General features: G+C 50.7%; 1 protein-coding gene across 1 annotated transcript in view; it reads right to left on the minus strand.

Annotated features, from left to right (window-relative positions):
- Positions 1 to 647: 647 nt before the first annotated feature.
- Positions 648 to 22309, minus strand: part of AR (androgen receptor) — a 36919-nt gene continuing 15257 nt past the window's right edge. The window contains exons 2-8 of the mRNA XM_066338745.1: positions 19255 to 19406; positions 12115 to 12231; positions 6345 to 6632; positions 4108 to 4252; positions 3227 to 3357; positions 2868 to 3025; positions 648 to 2599 (exon numbers count right to left, since the gene is read on the minus strand). Of these exons, the coding sequence (XP_066194842.1) occupies positions 2444 to 2599; positions 2868 to 3025; positions 3227 to 3357; positions 4108 to 4252; positions 6345 to 6632; positions 12115 to 12231; positions 19255 to 19406 (1147 nt within the window). The 3' untranslated portion in view covers positions 648 to 2443. The remainder of the gene's footprint in view (positions 2600 to 2867; positions 3026 to 3226; positions 3358 to 4107; positions 4253 to 6344; positions 6633 to 12114; positions 12232 to 19254; positions 19407 to 22309) is intronic.

Here is a 22309-nt window from a genome sequence, read left to right on the forward strand (position 1 = left end):
TGCTCCCACCAGCAAAACAGGACGGGCAAATTCCTGTCAAGTTTGGCCTCTTTCCAGTCTTTCAGCAGGTGAACACCCAGCAGGACATTGCCACACTCATTAACCAATAAAACCTTCACAGACACAAGCCCGTGTGAAGCACAGAGCTCTCCCAAATTGCTGTTCCATCTGCTCGGAGCCATCCTGAGATGATAACATCATCTGGGAATCACCACCCATGTGCTCACTGAGCTCTGCTGTGAAGAGCCAGGGAAATTTCCAGAAGACAGGAATGCACCAGCTGGAATTTTTTACCAGTTCATTTGCAAATATCTGTAGCTCACACCAGCATTGAAAATGCCAGCAGCCCCCTGGCATGGGGGAGCCTTTGAGAGCAGCAACCTGCTGGCTACCAGCCAGAAAGTTCACCTATGGCTTGCTGCCTACACGACAGGATTTCAGGGAGAAGCAGGATCAGAGCTGTATCTAGCAGAGGAATGAAAGCCATTGCAAAGCAAGATCTTCCCCTTCAACAGGGGCTTTTTCCCCCACTCCTTCATATAATGAAAATCCCACCAAAAAGTTGGAAAATATCAGGGAAATCGTTTGTTTTACTCTAAGTATGTAAAGGAGCAGCTGCACCATGATGGCATTTCCTGGAGAGCTCAGAGCTCTGGGTGGGATCAAGGCTCCAGGTGGGCACAGGGCTCTGGGTGGGCTCACTGCCCTGAAAGGGTGCAGAGTTTGCTGTTTGTCTGTACCAGCTCAAGGATCCTTTGTAGATATCTGGCTTGGTAACACCAGACCATGTCACAGCCCGTGATGGCATGTGTGACCCTGGCACCAGCCTGTGCGTGTGCAGTCACTGACAGCCTGTCTGGGTCTGGGCAGGTGTTTCTGATGTACTCAGGATGTGCAGGAAGAGGGGAGCTAAAATACCACAGGGCACGTAGGTTTGGCCACTGTGTGTGCTGGGGACAGGCTGGGTGTGTGGGGTGGTGTGTAGGGGATGGTGTATGTGGGGTGGTGTGTGTCTGGGGTGTGCTTGGGATGGTGTGTGGGGTGATGTGTGTGTGGCCTGGTGTATAAGGGATGGTGTGTAAGGGATGGTGTGTGATGGGTGGTGTGTGGGATGGTGTGTAAGGGATGGTGTGTGACGGGTGGTGTGTGTCTGGGTGGTGTGTGTGGCATGGTGTGTGAGGAATGGTGTGTAAGGGATGGTGTGTGGGTGATGTGGTGCATACAGGACCATGTAAATGGGACAGAGAGTGCACCATGGTGTCCTCCTGGGCTGCAATCAGCCACTGCCATCAGCAGTGTGTGCTGCTTCCAAGAGCAGGGGGCTTCCATTCCAGCCTCCCAAAAAGCCATGGTGGCATCAGCCAGTTCCCACTGCCACCTCCCCATGGACAGCATTCAGAGAGGAATCCCATGGTCTCCCACAGGTCTCAAAGACCCTGGCCTTGGTCTTGGCTCCAGAACACTCATCTGCTGGCATTGGAAAAAACAGTTGGGACAATATTTGAGACAAATGGAAGGAGAGAGCATAGCTGGAATTCCAGGTCTGCAGAGCCTCGACAGGAGCAGAGCAGGTGTGGGGGCAGGGGCTGCAGGTGCCCAGGGGATCCAGGCAGGTGTGAGGTCTGAGGGCATCAGGCACTTTCAAAGGTGGGTTCGGCTTTGCCAGGGAGCAGCAGCTGGCAAGGACAGGAATGTGACTGCTGAGCACCCAGGGCTCTGCAGGCAGACTGAGACCCAGCTGGACAGGCCAGAGGAAAAACATCCCAGGTGGAAAACAGGAGCCAGGTGCCGTTTGGTGATTTCCAAGGTGATCCTCCTTGGCAGGCCTTCCACTGCAGCCTGTGCTCTCCATCACTCGTGTCTCAGCAGCACAGGCAGGTCCCAGGGCCGAGCAGATCCCACAGTGGCTGCAGGGCCTGTGAACTCCTCAGCCACAAACTTGCCTTGCCCCTCAGCTCTGCTCTGCTTCTCTTCTGCAATGTTTGAACTTATCTTCTTCCCAGTACCATAATGCAAACAAAACATCTGGAAGGAGGCTGTCAACATAACCCACACCCAAATGTGGAGCTGCAACCTGCTTTGTGTTGTGTTCTTTTTATAAAAATTACCACAAACCCACCAACCCCTGGCACTTCTGTTGTCCCATGGCCCTGGGCTGCTGGAGTCACAGTGACAAACAGAGGAGAACACTCAGACATGGTGCCACTGCCCCTGCCAGTCCCTGCCCAGCACCATGAGCAGCTGGAGCCAGGCAAAGGCTGTTCAGTTCAGAGGTACCTCAGGAAAATAGTAATCTCAGGAATCTCAGCAGGTCTGTCACTGCCTGTCCCCTTGGCCACCACCGCAGAGGGATTCCCCAAGGCACTGCAGGACAGTAGTGCAGAAGTAACAGGCAGGAGATGGCTGGAATGGGGGTGGCAGCATGGGAATCCCTCTGAAAAGATCACTGTGCGTGGAAGTAGATAGGCTTGACTTTTCCAGACAGGATCTTGGGAACCTGCACAGAGATGATCTCGGCCATCATTTCAGGGTAGTCCACGCTCACCATGTGTGCCTTGATCAGGAGATCAAATGTAAACTGATGCAGGTCCTTGGCAATCTAGGGAAGGAAGAGAGCTGGTTAAACACGTCCCTGGGCAGTGCTTTCTCTGGGAAGACACACGACAGAGGTCCCACCTTCTCTGGGAAAGGGAGCCTGGATGAGACTATCTACTGCTCTCTCCAGCTGCATCTGAACTCCTCCTTGATGGGGAAGTTGCCCCAGGGAATGACCATTCTTACTGTGAAATATTTCCCTTTGATATTGTTTCTTATGCATCTGGATGGACATTATGTGTATAGATGGGCATTTCCCTGTCCTCTCTTACCGGATGCACAGAGTCCAGGACCTTGGTGAGCTGGTAAAACCTCCGGGAGCAGGAGGTGGGGTTCTTCCTCTTGCAGGCAATAATGCGGTCAAGTTCCTTAATGTAATTCATGCGGAGCTCATCAAAGAGCTTCTGGTTCTTCAGGCCATCCACTGGAACTGGGTGGGACAGGAAGGAAACAGTGAGAGGAACCCAGAGGGTGACAACAATAGGAGAGCAAGAGGAAGACTGAAGCAGAGGACATCCCCAGCCTCCTCCTGGGAAGTGAAAGTCCAGGCACAGGGAAAGCAGCAGACGCCTCAAGGGCGATGCAGCAGCAGATGCTGGAGCTCTGTGGAGGGAAGGGTGTGGATACTTACTAATACTGAAGAAGAGGAGAGCCTTCATACAGAGGAACTCCTGGGGCGTGATCTGAAGCCACCCGAATTCCTGGGAGAGGTGCCGCATCCTGATGCACTGGCTGTACATCCTGGATTTGTGCATGCGGTACCTGGCAGGGTGAGATGGGTACAGATGGCACGGAGACCAAAGTGCACGTGTGTGATGGGGAGGACACTCCCTGACCCAGCAACCCCCCCTTGCCTGGCACACCCTGCTGCCAAGGGCCCCAGCTCTGTCCCAGGGATGCCACATGCAGGAGTGGAGCATTTTCCAAAATGCCTGTGTGTGATCCTCCTTGGACATGGATGGCTACAAGGGACCTGCAGCATTTGTCTGATGAGCAACTGCAATGATTTCCCAAACATTTCTGTCTGAGAAGGATATGAGGCTGAGTTGGAGCTCCCAGGCAGGTGGGGGTTTGCCTGCTGCTGTGCTTGGTTATTGGGTTCAGGCTCTTCTATCTGAGTGCCAGCAAACCCTCCCCAGCTCTAAGCTGATGGCCCACCAGAGAGAGCCCACCAGGACCTTACAGTACATTTTGTCTCTGTCTGTGCCCACTCAAGCTGCCCAACAGAGCTGGAAACTGGAATTCAAACTTTGTAGCAGAAAGACAGAGATGGAGCAGCCCCTCACTCCACACCAGCTTCTGCTGCTGTCCTGGTGGGTGTAAGCCCAAGCAAGGCTGAGGGAGTGGGCAGAAGGACTCAGAGAGGCATCACAGCGCCCTCACTGCTCCTGGAGGCCACCATGGGTGGTGGCAGTGGGGAGCAGGCTGGGCACAGCCAGGCTGCTCTAAGTGTAGTTTGTCACCTGAGTTGACCCAAAACTCATCATTAGGCTGTTGTTGTTTCCAACTTACTCGTTGAAGACCAGGTCTGGAGCGAAGTAAAGCATCCTGGAATTGACATTGGTGAAGGATCTCCACCCCATAGCAAACACCATCAGGCCCATCCAAGAGTACTGGATTATTGACATCTGGTCATCCACATGCAGGTTGCGAAATCCTAATAAACAACGAGGGAGGGATATTATGGATTACTGTTGGGTTCCTGCAGTTTTCCAGGGATGTTTCCATGCAGACACCAGCTCTCCTGCAGCAATCCTCTTAGGACAAGGTGGTCAGTCCACAGCCCAAGCTCAGCATATGTCCCAGGATATGAGTCACGACATGGAGCTCCCACCTTGACTGGGAATCAAGAATAGATGAGCACAAACTTGCCCCAAGAAGATATGTGACTTTGGACACAAGGAGGGGAGAAAGTCTCATTAGGACTTCTCCGAATTTAAGTAACTGGATTTCAGTGTGGCACCCAGAGCCAGCAGGCAGCCCCAAGGCCTCCTGCCATGGTTACAGGTGCTCCAGTTTCTGTCCCATACACACTGCATGGATCTAATGACTGTGGGAATCAGCGTGGAAACCTCAGCTGCATTGCAAGAGAAACAAAAATAGCAACTAATTCAAATTACCATTCCCAGATGGCAGCCCAGTTAAACCCCAGGTAGGCTTATACCACCTCCAACGCTGTTTTTTAAAACGCACTTGTAAATAGGCAAATATAATTGAGTTTCAAGGCAATCATGCATTATTTCAATCAAATATTAAAGCATTTTAACAGCTCTAGTGTATAATTACAACCCATTGAGGCAAGGATCTCTGTGATTTGGAGAGCTCTTCAAGGCAAATAAGCTGGAGAATGAACCTTGCCCAGATGCTAGCCCAGCACAGTTGGTGCTGCCCTGGGGTGCAGCAGGGCAGCAGCTGACACTGCTACACACTGAGGGGTTGGGCATCAGGTGCAGTTCAGGAGAGTAAAACCCTCTGATGAGGGGATGTTAATGATGGAAAACATTTTCCAAAGCACTCTCCCTTTCCATCAGCTCTACTGCAGTGGTACAGCCTCAGCCCCAGATGCCAGGTGGTGGCTTTCATGGTGTCTCTGTGTCTGACTTTGATGTCTGGCACAGGTAAGCCAAAGAGGAAGCAAGGTTTGTCCCTGGTTTTACAAGCCAAGTGACTCAAGAACAACAGAAATAGAGCAGGCTACTCTACATTTACAGGTATTCAGACCAATATCCCATTGGGAGCACCAGTCTAGGGGGCTGCCAAACTCTTGGGAATGTCAGACACCTGCCCACAGTTCATCACCAGAGTACTGGTGCAAATTTACTGCGCCTCAGTCTCCTCCTCTGGCTTCTATCTCCCCCCACATGCGAGGAGTGGGGTCCCTCTTTTCTGTAATGTCCCCTGAGGAGTGGGGCCAAAACGGAGCAGGTGTCACGAACTAGCCCCATGCCCTAGTCTCTGGGATACTGGGAGGTGAGCTCCTGCTCTGCCCAGACTGAGCTCAGCCCTCTGCAATCCCACTCACTCAGTCCCAGGATTACAACGTGGAACAGGGAGCACGTCACCAACCTTGCAGTGACGCCTTGCAGATCCAGCTCAATAAACACATCAGTCACCAGGATGCTCCATTTACTGCACCTGCTGACCAGCATCTGGGAAATTTCTGATCCTCATTAACTCTCTGAAGGCATCATAAATATATCCCGCCAGGCTATCACATGGGCAACCTGAGTGACTGCTGGGAAGAGCCCTTTGGCATGCTGCATTGCTCCTCTGCCATGCTGCAATATACCCTTTCCATCACTTCAGGTGGGTTCTGGGACAGGGCTAACCCTTGTCTAGAGGGCAGTTCTGCACGGCTGGCAGACACGGCCTGGGAGCAAATCCTCCACGGAGAGAGGGGTACAAGAGCAGGACCCCAAGCTCAGACCAGCTGCACCCCTGCCAGGGGGAGAAATGCCCTGTGCCCACACAGTATCGTTGGCCAGGGGCTATCTGAACCCAGAGTTTAAGCTCCAACACATTCCATCACCCCTCAGTTCCCTCTCCCATCATCAGCCCCTCTAGAGATAAGTCCCATTCTGCTACAGGCTGCTTCCCAGGCAGGGGACACACACACTGCCCATGGAGATGGTCCCCCGGGAGCTGTGTGATGGGACACGGGCTGCAGACCACCCCTTTACACCCACCCCCAGCAGTGCAGATGGGCTTTGGAACTGGGAGGGGATCTGTTTGCTTGCTCTCCTTCTCACCTGGCAGGGCCTTTGCCCATTTGACCACGTAGACCAGCTGCCTCTCCCCAAGCTCATTCAGGCTGGTCAGCAGGTTGGAGAAGGAGTCAGGCTGGCTGTTGTCGTGGCCAGCACACACCACTCCGGGCTCAATGGCCTCCAGGACATTGAGGAAGATGGGCTGGCACTCGTAGCCATCAATGCGTGTCATCACCAGCTTGGGAGCTTGCTCCTCTGTGGGGCTGGATGAGCTGGCTCCCTCCACCTCATCCTGTGCCTTCAGGTTACCCAGTTTCTTCAGCTTGCGGGCTGTGGGAAAGGTACAGTGTAGTGTTATACTTAAAATATATATTAAAAAAAAAAAAAAAGTCAGGGCTTCTTGGCTCCATCATTCCTACAAGGAAAGGAAAAGTGATGACCGGCAGCAGCTCCTCCCTCAGTGGGCACTGCCCAAGGAGTGCCCTGACACTGCAGTTCTCACCTAAGGGTGAGAGGAGAACACACTGCGTGACAAAATCCATTTCACAGCTACTCTGACATGGAAAAGAACCAACTTCATTTACATCCTCAGCCACGACTAGTCTCTAACTCCCACTTAGAAAGAGAGGAAGATCCAGGGAAGAGAGAGAAGAAGTTTTGACTTGACTCAAACAACTCTTCATATGCAATCAAAAAGAGGAGCAACACAAGATGATAAACTCAGTACCAGGTCACTCACCTCCAGGGGAAAAAAAAAATAAAAAATTGCACTTGTGCACATCCCACAGTCCAAGTGGGACTGTTCCATCCCAAACCAGAGTAGAAGTGGGATGCATCCGAGATAAAAGCCTTCTCCCTTGCAATGCCTGCTGCCCCACAGCCAGGCTCTCCCAAACACACTGCACAGGTATTACAGAAAACAAATCTCAGAAGCCATCTCAGGTGGTTCCAGGGCTGTTTCCCTGCAGTCTGCCAGCTGCCCCAACTGGAAGGACTTGAGGGGGAGCAGACCCAGCCTGGGTGGCCTCACTCTGCTGTGCAGCCTCATGACCCCCATTAGCAGTGCAGGCAGATTTCAGGGGGACTGCAGCAGCTGGTGACTGTGACTGTGCCCAACACGAAAAGGCTTTTTCCTCACGCACCCAGCCCTTAACCACAGCTGCTGGTCTGCCTGCAAGGCACACCAGCACTCCAGAGGCGTGATGCCAGAGGTCTTGCACAGTCCATGTTCCCCTCATTGATACCAGCATGACTTTGCTCAGCACATGTGGCCTGCTACTGCCCCTCCCTCCCCCCCCCCCCCACCAAATCCAAACTCCAGCTAATTGGAAAACAAAAGCCCGTGGTCTCCTTCAGCAGGGAATACAACATCAAACCAGCTGTCCTTGGGGTTTTGGCTCCTTCATTATATGATACTTATCTCGAATTTCCTTTCAGCTGTAATTAGAAAAATAAGCAGCAAAACGTAAAAATGTCAAGCCAAAGTGCAGCTCTGTAAATTAAATCCAGGAGTTGATCTTTAAGCGTCGTACTCCGGATGATCTGCTGTACGGGCAATGAAGACAGGACTCTCCATAAAAAGGGAGGAGAAAGGATTAATAAAAATAAAGCAGAGCAAGAGGAAAACAGTGCTACAGCACAGTGTGATGGCCTCTGGCCATCAACCACTCATTTGGTATAGCCTCCTCTCCCTTGCCTCCAGAATCACAGCACTGCCAAGGCCACCACTAACTCATGTCCCCAAGTGCCACATCCGCACATCTGTTAAATCCCCCAGGGATGGTGACTCCACCACTGCCTTGGGCAGCCTGTGACAGGATTTAGAAATAAACAGGGCCCCAGGACATGTGTGTGAGCAAAGCCAAACCCGCACGTATAAAGCACACACGTGGTTTGGTTTAAATATTTGGGTTTTTTTCCCCAACATTTAACTATCTAGTATGAAAAGATCACAACTGAAGTGAGTAGACAGCAAGTACCTACTGTGCTGGCTCTGAGACTGCAGCCACAAATCAGACTCCTCTGTGACAGTGGGTAATAACTCGACTATCAGACAGGCTTTGGGTTTGTACATCCAGGATCCAGCTGTCTCACAGGTCACTGAAACACTGACATTACCAGGTGGAGAAAACCTTCAGAGGTAAAGAATCACTCACCTGTGCCAAACCCCTCTGTGGTGGTGGCTCCTACCCAGCAGGTAATATAAACAAAAGTTTAAAAATTGGGATTAAAGACATCCGTAGTGTTTTTTTTACTCTAGGATGTCCTAGGCTGGGTAGAAGTCTACACTGCACTTCTTCAAACCAAGGTGGGAAGAACCTTAGGACCTGTGACCAATATTGGGATGCTCCTGCTTGGCTGTCAGCAGCAACAAGGGGCCCAGGGAGCCTCGAGGTACAGCTGCAGCACAGCCCCAAGCCCTGCAAGCTGACCTGTGCATCTCTGGGGAAGTACTGGACAGATCTGGAAAAAAACTTAAAGGACACAATTACATATCAAAATAAAATATTCACCAGAGCAAGAACCACCTGGAGTACACTCAGAGAGATGGCCAAAGTGATGCACATTTTAAGCATCTCCCTAAATAGGCACATCTAAAGCTCTGAGGAAGGAGCAGTCTGGGCTCCAGCAACAACTTCCATTTTGCCAGGACTTAGGGAAGTTATGGAGACCTGGGAGAAGCTGCTCTCACACTGGCTTCAGTGGAGAGATCCTGCAGCCCCTGGCAGCACATGTCAAGCTCAGCTGCCAGCAGGACACTGAGGAGCTGAACAGGACTTGATTTATAACCTGCTGTGCTTTGCAGTTTTTAAGAACTTCACACAAGGCTTGTCAAAATCTGAACCTGTCAAGCTATCAATCTTGCCTGGCTCAACAATTTCACTTGATAATAGTAACATTACTGCTTATAGCAGACACATTTATGAGATCTGAGTCAGACAGGTCCACATTAATGAAAAGAACTTGAAGGATGTAACAGCAGATAGTATTGCTGAATGATTGTAAACCCCCTAGTGATACATCTAAAAGGCAATTATAAGTGTTGAAACAACATCAGACAGGTTTGTTTCTTACAAGGGTGGCTGGCTCATTGCTACACTCACCCTAAAACCTTAACTTAAACATTTTTACTCAACCAGTCTGTGTGGCAATGTAGGGATGGGAAAATAGGGATGAACTTTAAGGATATTCACTGAACAGATGGACTGAGATCAGCAGACAAGGGCTGATAGGTGTTGGCAAACTGCAGAAGCCATGAGGACACTAAAGATTTGACGACATGCCTTGGAGCAAGGAGGTAAGGAATGTCACTTGAGTGGCTGTGTAGGAGGCAGAAGGGTTATTGAATCACAGGTGACAAATACCCACTGTGGGGACAGAAAACCAGTAAAATTAGGGGTTTTAATCAAGCAAACCAAGTTGTAATAAAGATACAATTGCTGTAAATCAAGTTCAGACAAGATGAAAAACCAGATACATCCAACATAACACCGATTGTAACTACTGCAATAGCTCTGCAAAAACTGTGTTAGATTCCCCCTGGCTGGAATTGCTCACATCAATAGCCACTGTGCTGCTGAGACATGAGCTCTGCCCCCAGCAGCTGAACCTGAATCAGGACTAAACTCAGGACTGGGCTTTCGCAAGCTTTTACCTGTTACTACAGGAGATCTGTAGCCCCACCATAAACAAAATGAAAGGAATTGCATGTGTTTTGAGGTTTTGCTCCAGCCAGGACCCACATGGTTGCAGCTCGGGTGGCTGCCAGCTCTGGCTGTGGGCACTGTGGGCACTCTGGAGCTTGGAATTCCCCACAGGAACAGCCCCTGGCACCTCACATGTTCCCTGGGCTAGGGCTGACAGGATTCCCACAGCTGTGTCCACACCAGGATATCTCCCAAGAGTCAGGGCTGGCAGGACTTCCACAGTCATGCCCATACCAGGATATTTCCTGGGCTCAGGGCTGTCAGAATCCCAGCAGCATCTTCCCCAGCAGCAGGCACAGGCACAGTGAGATGGTGGGTACAGGCCAGCACACCAGCAAGACCCAACACACTAAAACTGCATTATCACCGTGTTTTTTTGCTCTTTTTTGGGTTGGTTTTTTGTTTTGTTCTTTTTTTTTTTTTTTTTTTTTTTTTTTTTTTTTTTTTTTTTTTTTTTTTTTTTTTTACTTTTCTCTCTTTACAGTGTCTTTTCCCTCTCTACATAGAGAAGATCCTGGTTACTGGATACCATCTTGCAGGTCACTGTGATCTCAATCAATAATGAAGTGCTTCAACACGTTGCCATCCTGTTCCAGAGCAGAGCCTGCAGAAGGCATTCAGTGTGTCACCTCCCCCACCACCACCACCACCCTCCTCGTCTTCCTCGTCCTCCTCCTCGTCCTCCTCCTCCCCCAGGATAGCCACGGGTCTGCCGGGATGTACCCCATCAATACCTGTAATTAACCACCAGTTAAAAACAACTGGTTGGCGCTTGGGAGTAATTTCAAATGCCCTGCCTCCACTGTGGGAGAGGTTACTGTGGGCAACCACAAGCTTGCCTGTTCCTAACAATTGCCTTTAAGCCGACATCCAAACCAAATGTAAAATAGACCAGGCAGAACAGGTCAGGTTGACCCAAAGAGCTGAAGAAAAAAGAAGGGAGCGGGGTATCCGTATTAGCATTATTTTGTCAGTGTGTCCTGCAGCAGAGGGTTGCACTGATGTATGTCTTCTCTTACTTAAGGAAACTTCACCAGAAAAAAAAGCGCTTAAAAATAAGCTAAGAAAAGGTAGTTAGGACTGCACTGCCTTTTGGGACATTTGGGGAGAAATTAAACTAAACCCTCTGCTCCTTGGTGAGCCACAAATCAGAGCCACTTTGGTAACAAGCCCTTCAAGACACTGTTGTTGCAGCCCAGCAGCTCTGGAGGCCCATCCCATCCCAGAAATGGGGTCAGGATTTAACCCAAAATGCTGCCACACCCAGCCAGTCTGGGCTGCCTCTGTTCCCCTGCCCCGTGCCTGGCATTGCTGGGGCTCCTCTCTGCAGCCCCAGAATTCTCCTCAATCCAGGGTTTCTCAGCAGGAGCAGGTCTGTCAGCCCCCTTTTCCAGGGTATTTTCCTCCTCACTGTAACATCACAGAATCACAGGGTGGTTTGGGTTGGAAAGGGCCCTTAATGACCACCCAGTTCCCCTCCCTGCCATGGCCAGGGACACCCTCCACTATCCCAGCTTGCTCCAAGCCATGTCCAACCTGGCCTTGGATACTCCCAGGGTTGGGGTATGCAGAGCTTCTCTGGACACCCTGTGCCAGGGCCTCACCACACAGGGAAGGATTTCACCAAATGGACTCAACCCAGTAATCAGCACCAGCTTATCGACTCTGAGTAGAAAACCTAAGATTTTGGATATTTGCACTCTGTCAGTTTGGGAACAAAGACAAATTGTAACAAGAACCCTCACCAGGGACACAGGAGCAGCAAAGGAAAACACTGAGGTTGCCATTTCACCAAGAAATTGTCCATTTCTGCCTTGGAATAATCCCATCAAAACAGGGGAGTGCTCTGCTCTGACACTCCAGGAGCCAGAATCAATTCACACTGCTATTTACACGTATTTTTTAGATTAACAAGGTTTGAAATCAGGGGAAAGCTGAAACACAAACAAAAGCTATTGAAATTCAGTATTAGAACCCTGAAGATGTTTCCTGAGCATCTTCCCACCCTCCATCAGCCTCATTTTCCAGCCACTTCACTGACTGTTCATGCCTCAAGTGACCTGCAGGGACCCAGGAGGGGACCCAGGAGGGGACCTTGGCCATACCTCCAAGAGTCATCCCGGCCTCGTAGCACTTCCGCAGGCGGCAGGAGGGACAGTTTTTCCTCCGGAATTTGTCGATGGTGCAGTCGTTCCGGCTGGCACAGAGGTACTTCTGTTTGCCTAAAAACACCAGAGAAACAGAACACGGGTGGTGGGTACCAACAGAGACAAGGGCTGGGCTCTTTTGGGATCACTGAGGGCAGCCCAGAGAGTTTGGTTCTTGTTTTTCAAATGTCATCCATCTATTGCATGGCTTTTGGTGGGTTTTTGCCCAGACCACCAAACCCCACTGTTTGATCTTTCTGCCACAACACTCACCTGTCAGGCCCCTTCTAACCATGATGCTGTACAGACCTTTTTGGGACTGAATTATCTTTTGTGCAACCCATTAATACCAGTCAGGCCTCTTGTCTCCAGGTTACAGATATTGGGATTAGGGAGCTGCTGGTCCACAGATGAGTGTGATGCCACCCTGACCCCTGGGATGCATCTGCAATCAGCCAGGAGGGAACTGGGACCAGCAACTCCCTTTATGGGGGACCTTGTGCACCCATGGGTTTTGGGGAGGTGCAGAAAATTTTGAAGTTACTTATGGTCAGAGTCATCCATACCTCAGACTCACCCTGCACCCACTCAGAGTGCAGCTCCAGGCCACAGCTTTTTTTCACAGCCCCAGTTGCCAGACAAGACAAGAATCATCACTTTTCTTGTCAAGTTTGAAGACATTTACCGGATCAAGATTTGTCTGATATTCCAAACCAAACTGGACTCAGCACACAACAGAGAGGTGCAGCTTATAGACCCATAGGCAGGCCACATGGGAAACCAGCCCATGGCTTTTATTTATCATCCTGCAAGGGGTTACTTTCTGCATTCCTGTATGAACTGCCCTTTGGAGTCATCAGAGATCTATGAACAGGACCAGGCTGAATCCTACACCTTAATGTACCAGTTTTGACATGAGATGCACCAATTCTGGTGAACAGATTTTACAACCCCCACACCTCCACCACTGCTGCCCTTGCTGCCTGAGGCTTTCACAGTGCCCTCCTGGGTTCCCTCAACTTGTGCCTGGCCATGGTTTTGGCAGGACCAGCTGCCACTGGCACCCCACAGACCCCCCTGGCAGGGCTCAGCACCCATCCCACTCCTCTCACAGCACCCAGGGGCTGCACAAACATCTTTGACCTTCTCAGAACTGTCCTCTTCAAAGTGGATCATCACCCACCCCTGACCTCAGCCATCACCTGCCTTGCCCACCACACCTCACACCTGTTAACTCATTTTAACACTGTCCTCAAAACAGCTCTTCCCACCCTCTCCCTGGCTCATTTCCCGTGAGAAGGATACACAGGCAAGCCTTGATGACACCCAAATCCCTACAGATCCTAATGGGAGCTCAAACACCATCCTCCCTTTCAGCAGTTCATTGAGGAGGAGGATCAGTAACAAAGAACTTCATCTGAAACTGGGTTACTTGGAGTTATTTTTGTGCCAGGGGCACTGAGCACTGAGACCACACTCCCTCCACTCAACCTTCTTAGGTACTCACAAATGGGCGCCCTACTTTCTGAGGAACGAAGAGCTGGCAGGAGATTTGGCTGCCTGAGCCCCTCCAAGGAAGTTCCAGGATCAGGCACAGCTCCTCCGAATTCCCCTGTGTCAGGAGCAGCACCCCACAGCCCCAATCCCCTCCTCATCCCTGGGATCTGGACAGATCCCAACATGTGGGCTCATCCCCCACTCTGCTCTGTCTCCACAGGAGGGGAGCACGGGTGAGGTTTGGTGATGGAGTCCAATCCTTGCTCAAGGAGGCCACTGTGCTGCTTCCCTTCTGCTCCTCAGCAGCATCTCCCAGCTCCAGAACTGCTGAGAAGGGACAATGGAGAGGGAGCCTTTCCCACAAGCCAGAAGCAGGTGGAATGCCCCAGGGGACAAACAGGGCAGGCTGGAGGAGGCTGCAGGATGGCTGTGCCACCCTGGAGCAGCACAGGCTGTGAGCTGCAGCCAGCAGCTCTCCCCACGGTCACGGTACAGTGACACTGCTGAGATGGCCAGGACAGCTTCATGGTTCCTAGACTCTTTGGGGCAGGAACCTCGTCTCTGTTGCTTGGGGCTGCACAGGTGAGCCCTGTTTGCTTTATGCTCTTTGCCAGTGACAAAAAGAACCAAACAGTCAGAACTTGTCACGGTGCTGCTGCTCAGCATGAGAATGAGCTGAGCTCACCTTGCCTCAATTCCTGGAGATGCAGAGATTTCCCTTTCACCACCAGGAAAGGAACCACCAGCTCTAAAAGGTGTGAGAACAGGGAAGAGTGGCTGGAATGTGGGTGAGTTCCTTCCCTCTGACGTGGCTTCTCACACACAGAGACCTGCTTCTAATTTCAGGGCAATTCATTCTCTTCATTTCAGAGCAAGGTTAGGCATTTGCAATTAGCCATTCATTATTTAAAGATAAATGCACTGGTTTTTCCTTCTCTAGAGTTTAACACTAAAACTACTTCTTTGTTTTCCCTTTATCCCCTGCAAACAACAGAGATGTTTTCTCGTGTCACTCCAAGGCAGAAGCTCCTGTTTTGCAAACCTGCACATACAGATCCAAACCTTACATTCACTCTCTGGTGGTCCCCAGCAGTCCTGCTCTTAGCAAGGCCCATCACCCAGCCTGTCCTTCCCCAGGGCACTGGCAAGGCAACCCACAGACCACTGTCCAGCTGAGGACACTGCAAGTGTCACCCAGACACGTCCCACCTCCTCCTCTGCCACCCAGGACCTGTTTGACATGTGCAGAGGTGAGGAGGGCAGTCACACCCAGCACCCTCTGCTTTCCCAGACTGGCACAGGCACACCAAGAGAGCATCTTTGCAGCAGCCCCCACCATGAACACAGTGCAGTGCCCATGTCCCCTCTGCCAGGAATGTCCCCTCCACCTTGGGCCCCTCCTGGGCCACCCCACACCAGGCAGAGAGATGCTTCCACCATCTCTGAGCGCTCCCACTCATCTCCTAGAACTACAGCACACACTGGGAGCCAAGGGGGAGGAACTTCTATCCAGTTCTTCTTGACTAAAATAATGATTTATGGAGGTGAGTTGCTCAATCCGGAGGAATCATATAACTAACAGCCTGTTGCCACACAAGCTGTTGTGCCCAGACTTTCTCCTCCAGACAACAAAGTAATCTGTGCAAACATCTGGAGCAAGATATACGACTGTAAATGTGAAAAACCAGTAAATGCCTTTTGGAATAGAGAGATCCTCGTATTTCAGGGCATAAACTGAGTTTTAACAGCTGGGGGATAAGGCCAAGATTTCTGCGAAAGCAACTCCCCCAGGTCTCAGGTAACCATGGAGGCCCCAGAGCTCCCCTGGAAAGCCTCTGGTCCTTGGGGCTGTCACCAGCAGGGCCATGCCCAGAGCTGAGCCAGGGGTTTGGTGCTGGCACCCTTCCCATGTGATGCTCCTATTAATAACTCAAGGAGGCTCAGCCACAAGGCTCCCAGGAGCCAGCACTGAGCCACTGCTGATGAACAACCTTTGCAAAGTCGTTTTCTGAACAGTCCTCTGTATTCACCAGATGGCTACAGTGAGCATAGGGAAAGCACCCAGAGCATTCCCTGTGCTCTGGTCGTCCCATCTTTTGCTCTCCCCATGGCTTTTTAAGGCAAATAATACCCAAACAGCCACAAGAAATGTGCACCACTGGGGCATCTTGGTGCTGCAGCACCACTGAATCTTCTCAGAACTGAGCAGACTCAATGTCTTTGCATATCACATCAGCCTGGCAAGGAGGAGAAAGCTTTTTATAACATGGCAAGGATCTTTGCAAACATTCACTTTAACTTGGTGTCATCTTGAAATCTGGCAAAAAACTGTTGAGTTGGCCCAGAGACATTTCTCTGGTGTGAGGCTAATCCTCAGCAGGTCAGAACGAGGAACACTAATCCATATGGAGAATGATGGAGGCACTCAGGGCAATCTGCACAGCAGCCTGGCTGGGTGCCTGCTAGGAAAATTGCCAAATACTGTGTTATTTTTTTCATTTAGCTCTCTGCTATTTAAAGGCAGCCCCATCAGGAGCACATCTCAAAGCATCCCAGTGGTACACTGCCAGGAACGCTGCATGGAGGCAGCTCTGGGCTGGCCACCAGATCTCAGAAACCTCAGAGGGACAAGGAAGCTCTGCTTCTCTCCAGGGGTATACACAGAGACACAGTGATTCCCCTCCTGGATAGAATGGAGCAGCAGGAACCCCTGGGCTGCTAACTGAGAGAGGAGCTGCTTTGTTTGAAGCATTTTTCTGTTTCAGGGACCAGGGTGGCATCACAAGGACTGAACTCCCGTGTCTCCAACCCAGCCCAGCCATGCTCACCACAGATGTGTCCTGCCTTCTCGTGTAGGGAAAAACAAATTCTGTGCTGAGCTGGATGAGCCTTCTGCTCACCAAATCCTCCGTGGACAGCAGAGGAGCAGCAGCCCTGGTCACAGGGCAGCCACGGAGCCCTCTGGACTCTCCCTGATGGGACCCTGGGACAGGTGACTGCAAGGGAGAGCACAATGCTGGGCTTGGTGACAAAAGGAGGGTGGTGACCCTGCAGGCCAGGGGACCCCACTGGCATGGGGAATCTGCAGAGTGTGCTTCAGTGCTGGCCAGGACATCTTGAGGGAGCCTGTGAATCACGAGAGCTGGCGAAACAAGATCAGGACAACATTCCTGTCTTTTCTATTAACTCTTCCAGCACCTTTTTGGAAAAAGCAGTTGAACCTGAACTTGTGAAACCTCTCAAATCTGTCAAACATTTGATCAAAGCAGGGGTGACCTGCTCCTGCCCATAAACTCCTCAATGTATCTAACGGGAACAAGAACCAGCGTCACAACTTTTTTTTTTTTTTTTTTAATCTTTTTCTTTCTCATCCTAGAAGCCAGTGCGTGTCTATAAAACCTCCTCACATATCCCTGAATCCCTTCCAGATTAGTCCACTATTATCTCAGAATAATATAACAAAAAAGAAATTATGTTCTCAGCTATTTCCCTCTCCTCTAAGATGCTATTTGTGCTGCCCCAGTCACAGCCCTCTGCTGCTCCCTCCACTGAAGGCTGTGGCTTGACACCAGCATGAGGAGGGTAACAGGTTTCTTTTCTCATGGGGAAGCATTTTGATCTACTGCTGTAAAGTCTACAAGGGCAACCTAGGTTTTCTGAGAAGCATTTATGGACTTTAGAACATGAGAACGCGCTGAAATATCAGCTTAGAATAATGCTCCTCAGCTTTAAGAGGGAAGAGATCTGTCTGGAAACTCACCAAAAGTTAGAAAAGAAATCATCACCTGCCATCTCTGCATTCAGTACCTATAAAGGAGCACAATTTATTGTCACTTCCCCAAAATAAAGACTTACCCATGTACCCTCAGGGTTGCGTAAGATGAAACCTCACAATTTGGCAGCCTCCCCTGCTCCTCCCTGCACACACATACAGCTCCTCAGGAAAGGCAAAGGGCTGCTGCCCAATACCAACATGACCAAATGTTCCCAACCCTCTGCCACACTGCGAGGCTGAAGAACCAAGAGGAGACAAAAACGCCATTTAAATTAATGATATAACACATCCAGGAGAGGGAACAACTCCATGGCTGAGCAGCCCAAGCTGCCCTGCTGCCCGTGGGCACCTCCAGCCCCTGTCACCCCCAGGGACAGAGCCCACCTTGTGCCAGGGGAGCACAGCTCCCACATCCACCCCAGACACAGGCGTTCGTTCCAGCGGCAGTTTATCTGACTGAGAGCCAAGACTCCACTTACTATAAATCAACAATAACTTGCTGACTTAAACAAGCATCTGTTATTTACTCTGGCTGCACAAGCCAACCCACTTGGCTTGACACAGAGGTGGTGTGCAGCAGAGACAGATCTGCAAATTATTTACTTGGGAGAAATATGCAAAATTGGTTAACTGTTATTTGACTGCCCTTTTTGGCAGCCGGACAATGATGTCCCCTGTGGCATAACCCCTCTTCTTCCCTGGCAAGCTGGCTCCTGGCACAGAAGAATGAGGGAAACACAACTCCAAAAAGAGGCAGGATAATGATAATTGATCTCATTGATGTGGAAGCAGCATTCTGACAACAGCAGGTGAGCACCCCTAGCCTGGAATCTCCGCTCATATAAAGGAAGCAGAGCACAGGGAAAGGGTGAGACAGAAGTTCCGTCCCCATCTCTGCTGCCAGCCCTCTCCCAAGGACACCACGGCCAGTGACCCAGCTGCCAAAAGCCTGCCCACATAAACTGTGTTAGCACCAAGGAAAAATGACAGCTTGTGCTGGTTCATCTTTCCTGACAGCAAGCCTGAGGAGTGACTGCAGGCGTGTTACATTGCAGGACAGTTCACGTTCCACAGCAGGGACTCTCCCTGCTGCACAACTCTGAACTGCAGGTAGAAACCAGACATTGCTGAGGCACAGCCTAAGGAAACAGCTGGGCTGGGTGCTTCTGCATGTTCGTTCCTCAGGAAAGATGCAACAGAGACCTTGCTGCTGAGAGGGAACATTGGGCTCACACTTATCCCTGGAGAGCCTGACACTATGGAGATGGACATGAAAGAGAAGTTGCATTCTCATGGGCTGGGGAGAATGATCATGGACCCCAAGGTCAGAGCATGGCTCCTGATGGACAGAGGGTTGTGCTGTTTTGTGGGCAGTGACAGAAGTAACCCTCCAGAAGAGAGGAAAAGCCTCCCCTGAACTGGCAGTTGTGCATCTGAAATTGCAGGTGGGGTGATGGGAGCTTAAAGCACTCTGGAAAGTCAAGAAGAGAAGCAAGAACTGACTGCTCCTGGGTCCCACCAGGTCACTAAGATAATCATGGAATCACAGAACCGTTTGGGTTTGAAGGGACCTTAAAGACCATCTTGGTCCACACCCCTCCCATGGCAGGGACACCTTCTAAGAGATGAGGTTGCTCAATGCCACTGAAAAGAATTCTATTTTGTCAAGCTGGTTTGGCTACTTTTTGAGAGCAATCTGTAAAATGAAATGACAAACGCAGGAGAGAAAAATCAAGGATCAATCGATTTTTCTCCTTTCCTGGTTGAAGAGATCTTAGAATTGCCACCACAGTGGAGCAGTGACCTTCCCTCTCTGTCCCCATTACCTTCAGCTGCCCGTTTGAAGAACACTTTGCAGCTCCCACACGTGAGGGCTCCATAATGGCACCCGGATGCTTCATCCCCACAGATCAGACAGGTCTTCTGAGGTGGGAAGTAATAATCAATGGGCAGGACATGGTCACGGCCAGCCTCCAACCTGCAGCATAAAACAGAGAGAACAAGAGAAGGATTAGCAAACGTGGTCAGGACAAGCTGTGAGGGGCACGATCATGGCAATCCCAGAACTGCAGGGGTGGATCAGCCAAGCACTGAGCAGCGAGGGGGTGAGCAACAACTGAGCCAAGCCCAGCCCTGATCGTGCAGAGACTGTGCTCCTCCTGACACTGCCCACTGTGTGCAGTATGTGACAAAATGTGACTAAGTACAGTGACAGTGACATACAGTGACAGCACAGCCTAGGGAGAAAAGGTGACTGAGGGTGGCTGTTGCAGTGCTCACGGAATTTTGGCTTCGATAATGAAGCTCATGCACCAAACAAGGCAGAGCAAGGCACTGCCAAACTCTTGATGCCACGTCAACCACCATGCCAAGATGTCCCCAGCGCCTGATGTCCCTTCTTCAACACCTCAGCATTCCACACACCCAGATTTTGCTCTCTTACACCATCTCATACCATCCCCTCCCCAACCTGATATGATCTGTTTGATCAGATCCATGGAGAAACTGCTTTTCCAGAGGGTATGGCAGGAGGAGAGGGGCTTATCCAAATCAGGAGCCAACATGTTCAGGCAGTTTGGGAAGCACCAGCATGCTGAGTTAACTACCAGAACTCATTTTTCTGCAACCACTGGATGAGGCAATTAGCTTTTAACAGTCTGCAAGTCACCACAACTTTTGGGTAAAATTAGATTCCCTTTCATTTTTGGCATTGTTTGTTGTTTGCAGGTGAACTCTGAGAAATCAGGTCACTACAACAGTGAGTGTGACGAAGATGGGACTTCTGGAAAAAAACTTTTATACCCAGAAAAAACGCATTGTCCTCACCCTTCCCTGACCTGGGAGCTGTGCAGACCCCACCTCAGTTTCAGGTCAGTAACTGGAGCAGCAATTTCATCCTCAATTCTTATTTATTAAAAGGCAGAAACCTTTTGAGTGATTTCTCATCTCTTTAACAGGAGCGATCAGTGACTCATCTGTAGATGCAGCTCAACCACCCTTCCCCAACTATCTCCATTTCCAAGGCTTTTCCTGAATTCCTGATGAAATGGAGGAGACACAGTTGGCTGCACCGCACAGTCAAGTCCTGCTGCAACCAACGTGTTCCTTTCTTGGCTTAGGTGGCATCCCACATGTCCTGGTGTGATCCCATCACCCATCTCAGGGTATTCCCACATCCCTCCCATGCCATGTGCTACAGAGCCCTGCCACTGTGTCAGAGGGGCTGCTGGAGAGCAGCCGAGGAATACCAGCAGAAGAGCCTGGATAAAAACGTCTCGTTTATCCAGTGTGTTTTAAATCCACACATAACAGCCCTTTCTGCTAATGGCCCAACACTTCTTTTCTGCACTCTGTGCAGTCAGAAATCCATCAGCGCTCATTTCCCTGTTTCCATAAGGCTTCCACTCTGTCTCCCCCACACTCAGCTCTGGGTGTGCCGTGAGCAGCAGGGCCTCTTGCAGCAGGTGTCGTGACAGCAGACACAGGACTCCCAGAGGACCCCAGGCTGTTTTTGAGGATTAATGATCTGAAACTGTAAAGTGGGTTTGCAACTGAGCAGCTTCTGAAACAGCTTTTAAAGAGCTGTTCATGTATGGGAAGAGTTGTGCAAGTACAGAAACACCTTCCAGCAGGTGTGCATCCAGAGTCCCTCAAACACATGACCCTGTCTGGGATGGGGCTGGGCAGGGCTCCCTGCACACCCCCCACACTCAGCCACCCTCGTCCCCACTGCCACCAGCGTCTGGAGGCTGGGGGACACCAGCTGACATGGAAGGTGATTCCTGGCCATGGGACAGGCTCCTCCTGGGGTAAGGCTTTGGTAGGGCGTGCACAGCACCCCAAAGGGCAGGAGGTGGTGTTCAGGCAGGTGGGGAGCAGCTCTGCCACAGGCCCTGCAGCACCAGTGTGGTTCCCTGCTCAGAGCTGAAGTATCTGCCCTGGAATGCCCTTGACTTTAAAACAATGCCAATTTGCCTTTCCTTCTTCTTTTTTTTCTTTTTTAGTGAGAGAATTGCAAGAAAAACACAATGTAAAAATGTTCTAGCAACTCGGAGTGAGCTATGCGAACGGTTCCCTTAATGATCCATTTTTCCAGTTTCCAAGGGCCATTTCCAGGGTGCTTGCAAAACGTGCAGGTAATACACAACACTGGCAAAAGAGCCAAGGAGGTGCCTGGAGAAGCTGCAGGGCCAGCAGCACTCTGGGCAGAGCCCCAGATGCCACCTGCCCCAAGGTTCCAATGCACAGCAGTGCCCCGGCCCCCCATTCAGGGAGGACACGAGGGGTGGCTCAGCACCCAGCCTGCCACCAGCAGCTCCAAAGCTTTCCTGTGGGTGGAAGTTTTTATTCTGTGGAGCTGTGCTGGCCCACAGGGCTGCAGGAGTGCTCGGGGCTGACCAAAACCAGTCCTGGGTGCTGCAGGGGGCTCGCAGTTGGTACAGTGTGTGGCGGTGTCAGCTCTTGTGCAGAGACAGAGCCCAAAGCAGGGTGATAGCACATCAGGGCAGACACAACTGGGACATGGTTACAGGCCTCCTCGAAGGCCAAGGTCGTGGCTGTCACAAAGGAGCTTGGTGGCTTTTGGGGGCAGGGAAAAAACAACCTCAGTATCTCTTCTACAGCCCCAGGGTGAGTTTTACTCTTGCTTCAGAAGGGTTCTGTAAGAAAATTTAAGGAGGATTTACTGAGCTCCCCTCACATGCAAGTAATTCAAGGGAGTAGCAACTATCATTTTGCAATGGAGCATTTGTTTGGCATAAGTTAAATATCACCAAACAGCCACATTTCACAACACCCCCAGAAAGGCAAGAGAAAGCACTGGTTAAAGAGGAGCCAACCACTTCTCCCAGTACACAAGGGAAGTCTTCATCTCAGCAACAG

Source organism: Sylvia atricapilla, chromosome Z, assembly GCF_009819655.1.
Source record: "Sylvia atricapilla isolate bSylAtr1 chromosome Z, bSylAtr1.pri, whole genome shotgun sequence".
NCBI classification, from domain to species: Eukaryota; Metazoa; Chordata; class Aves; order Passeriformes; family Sylviidae; genus Sylvia; species Sylvia atricapilla.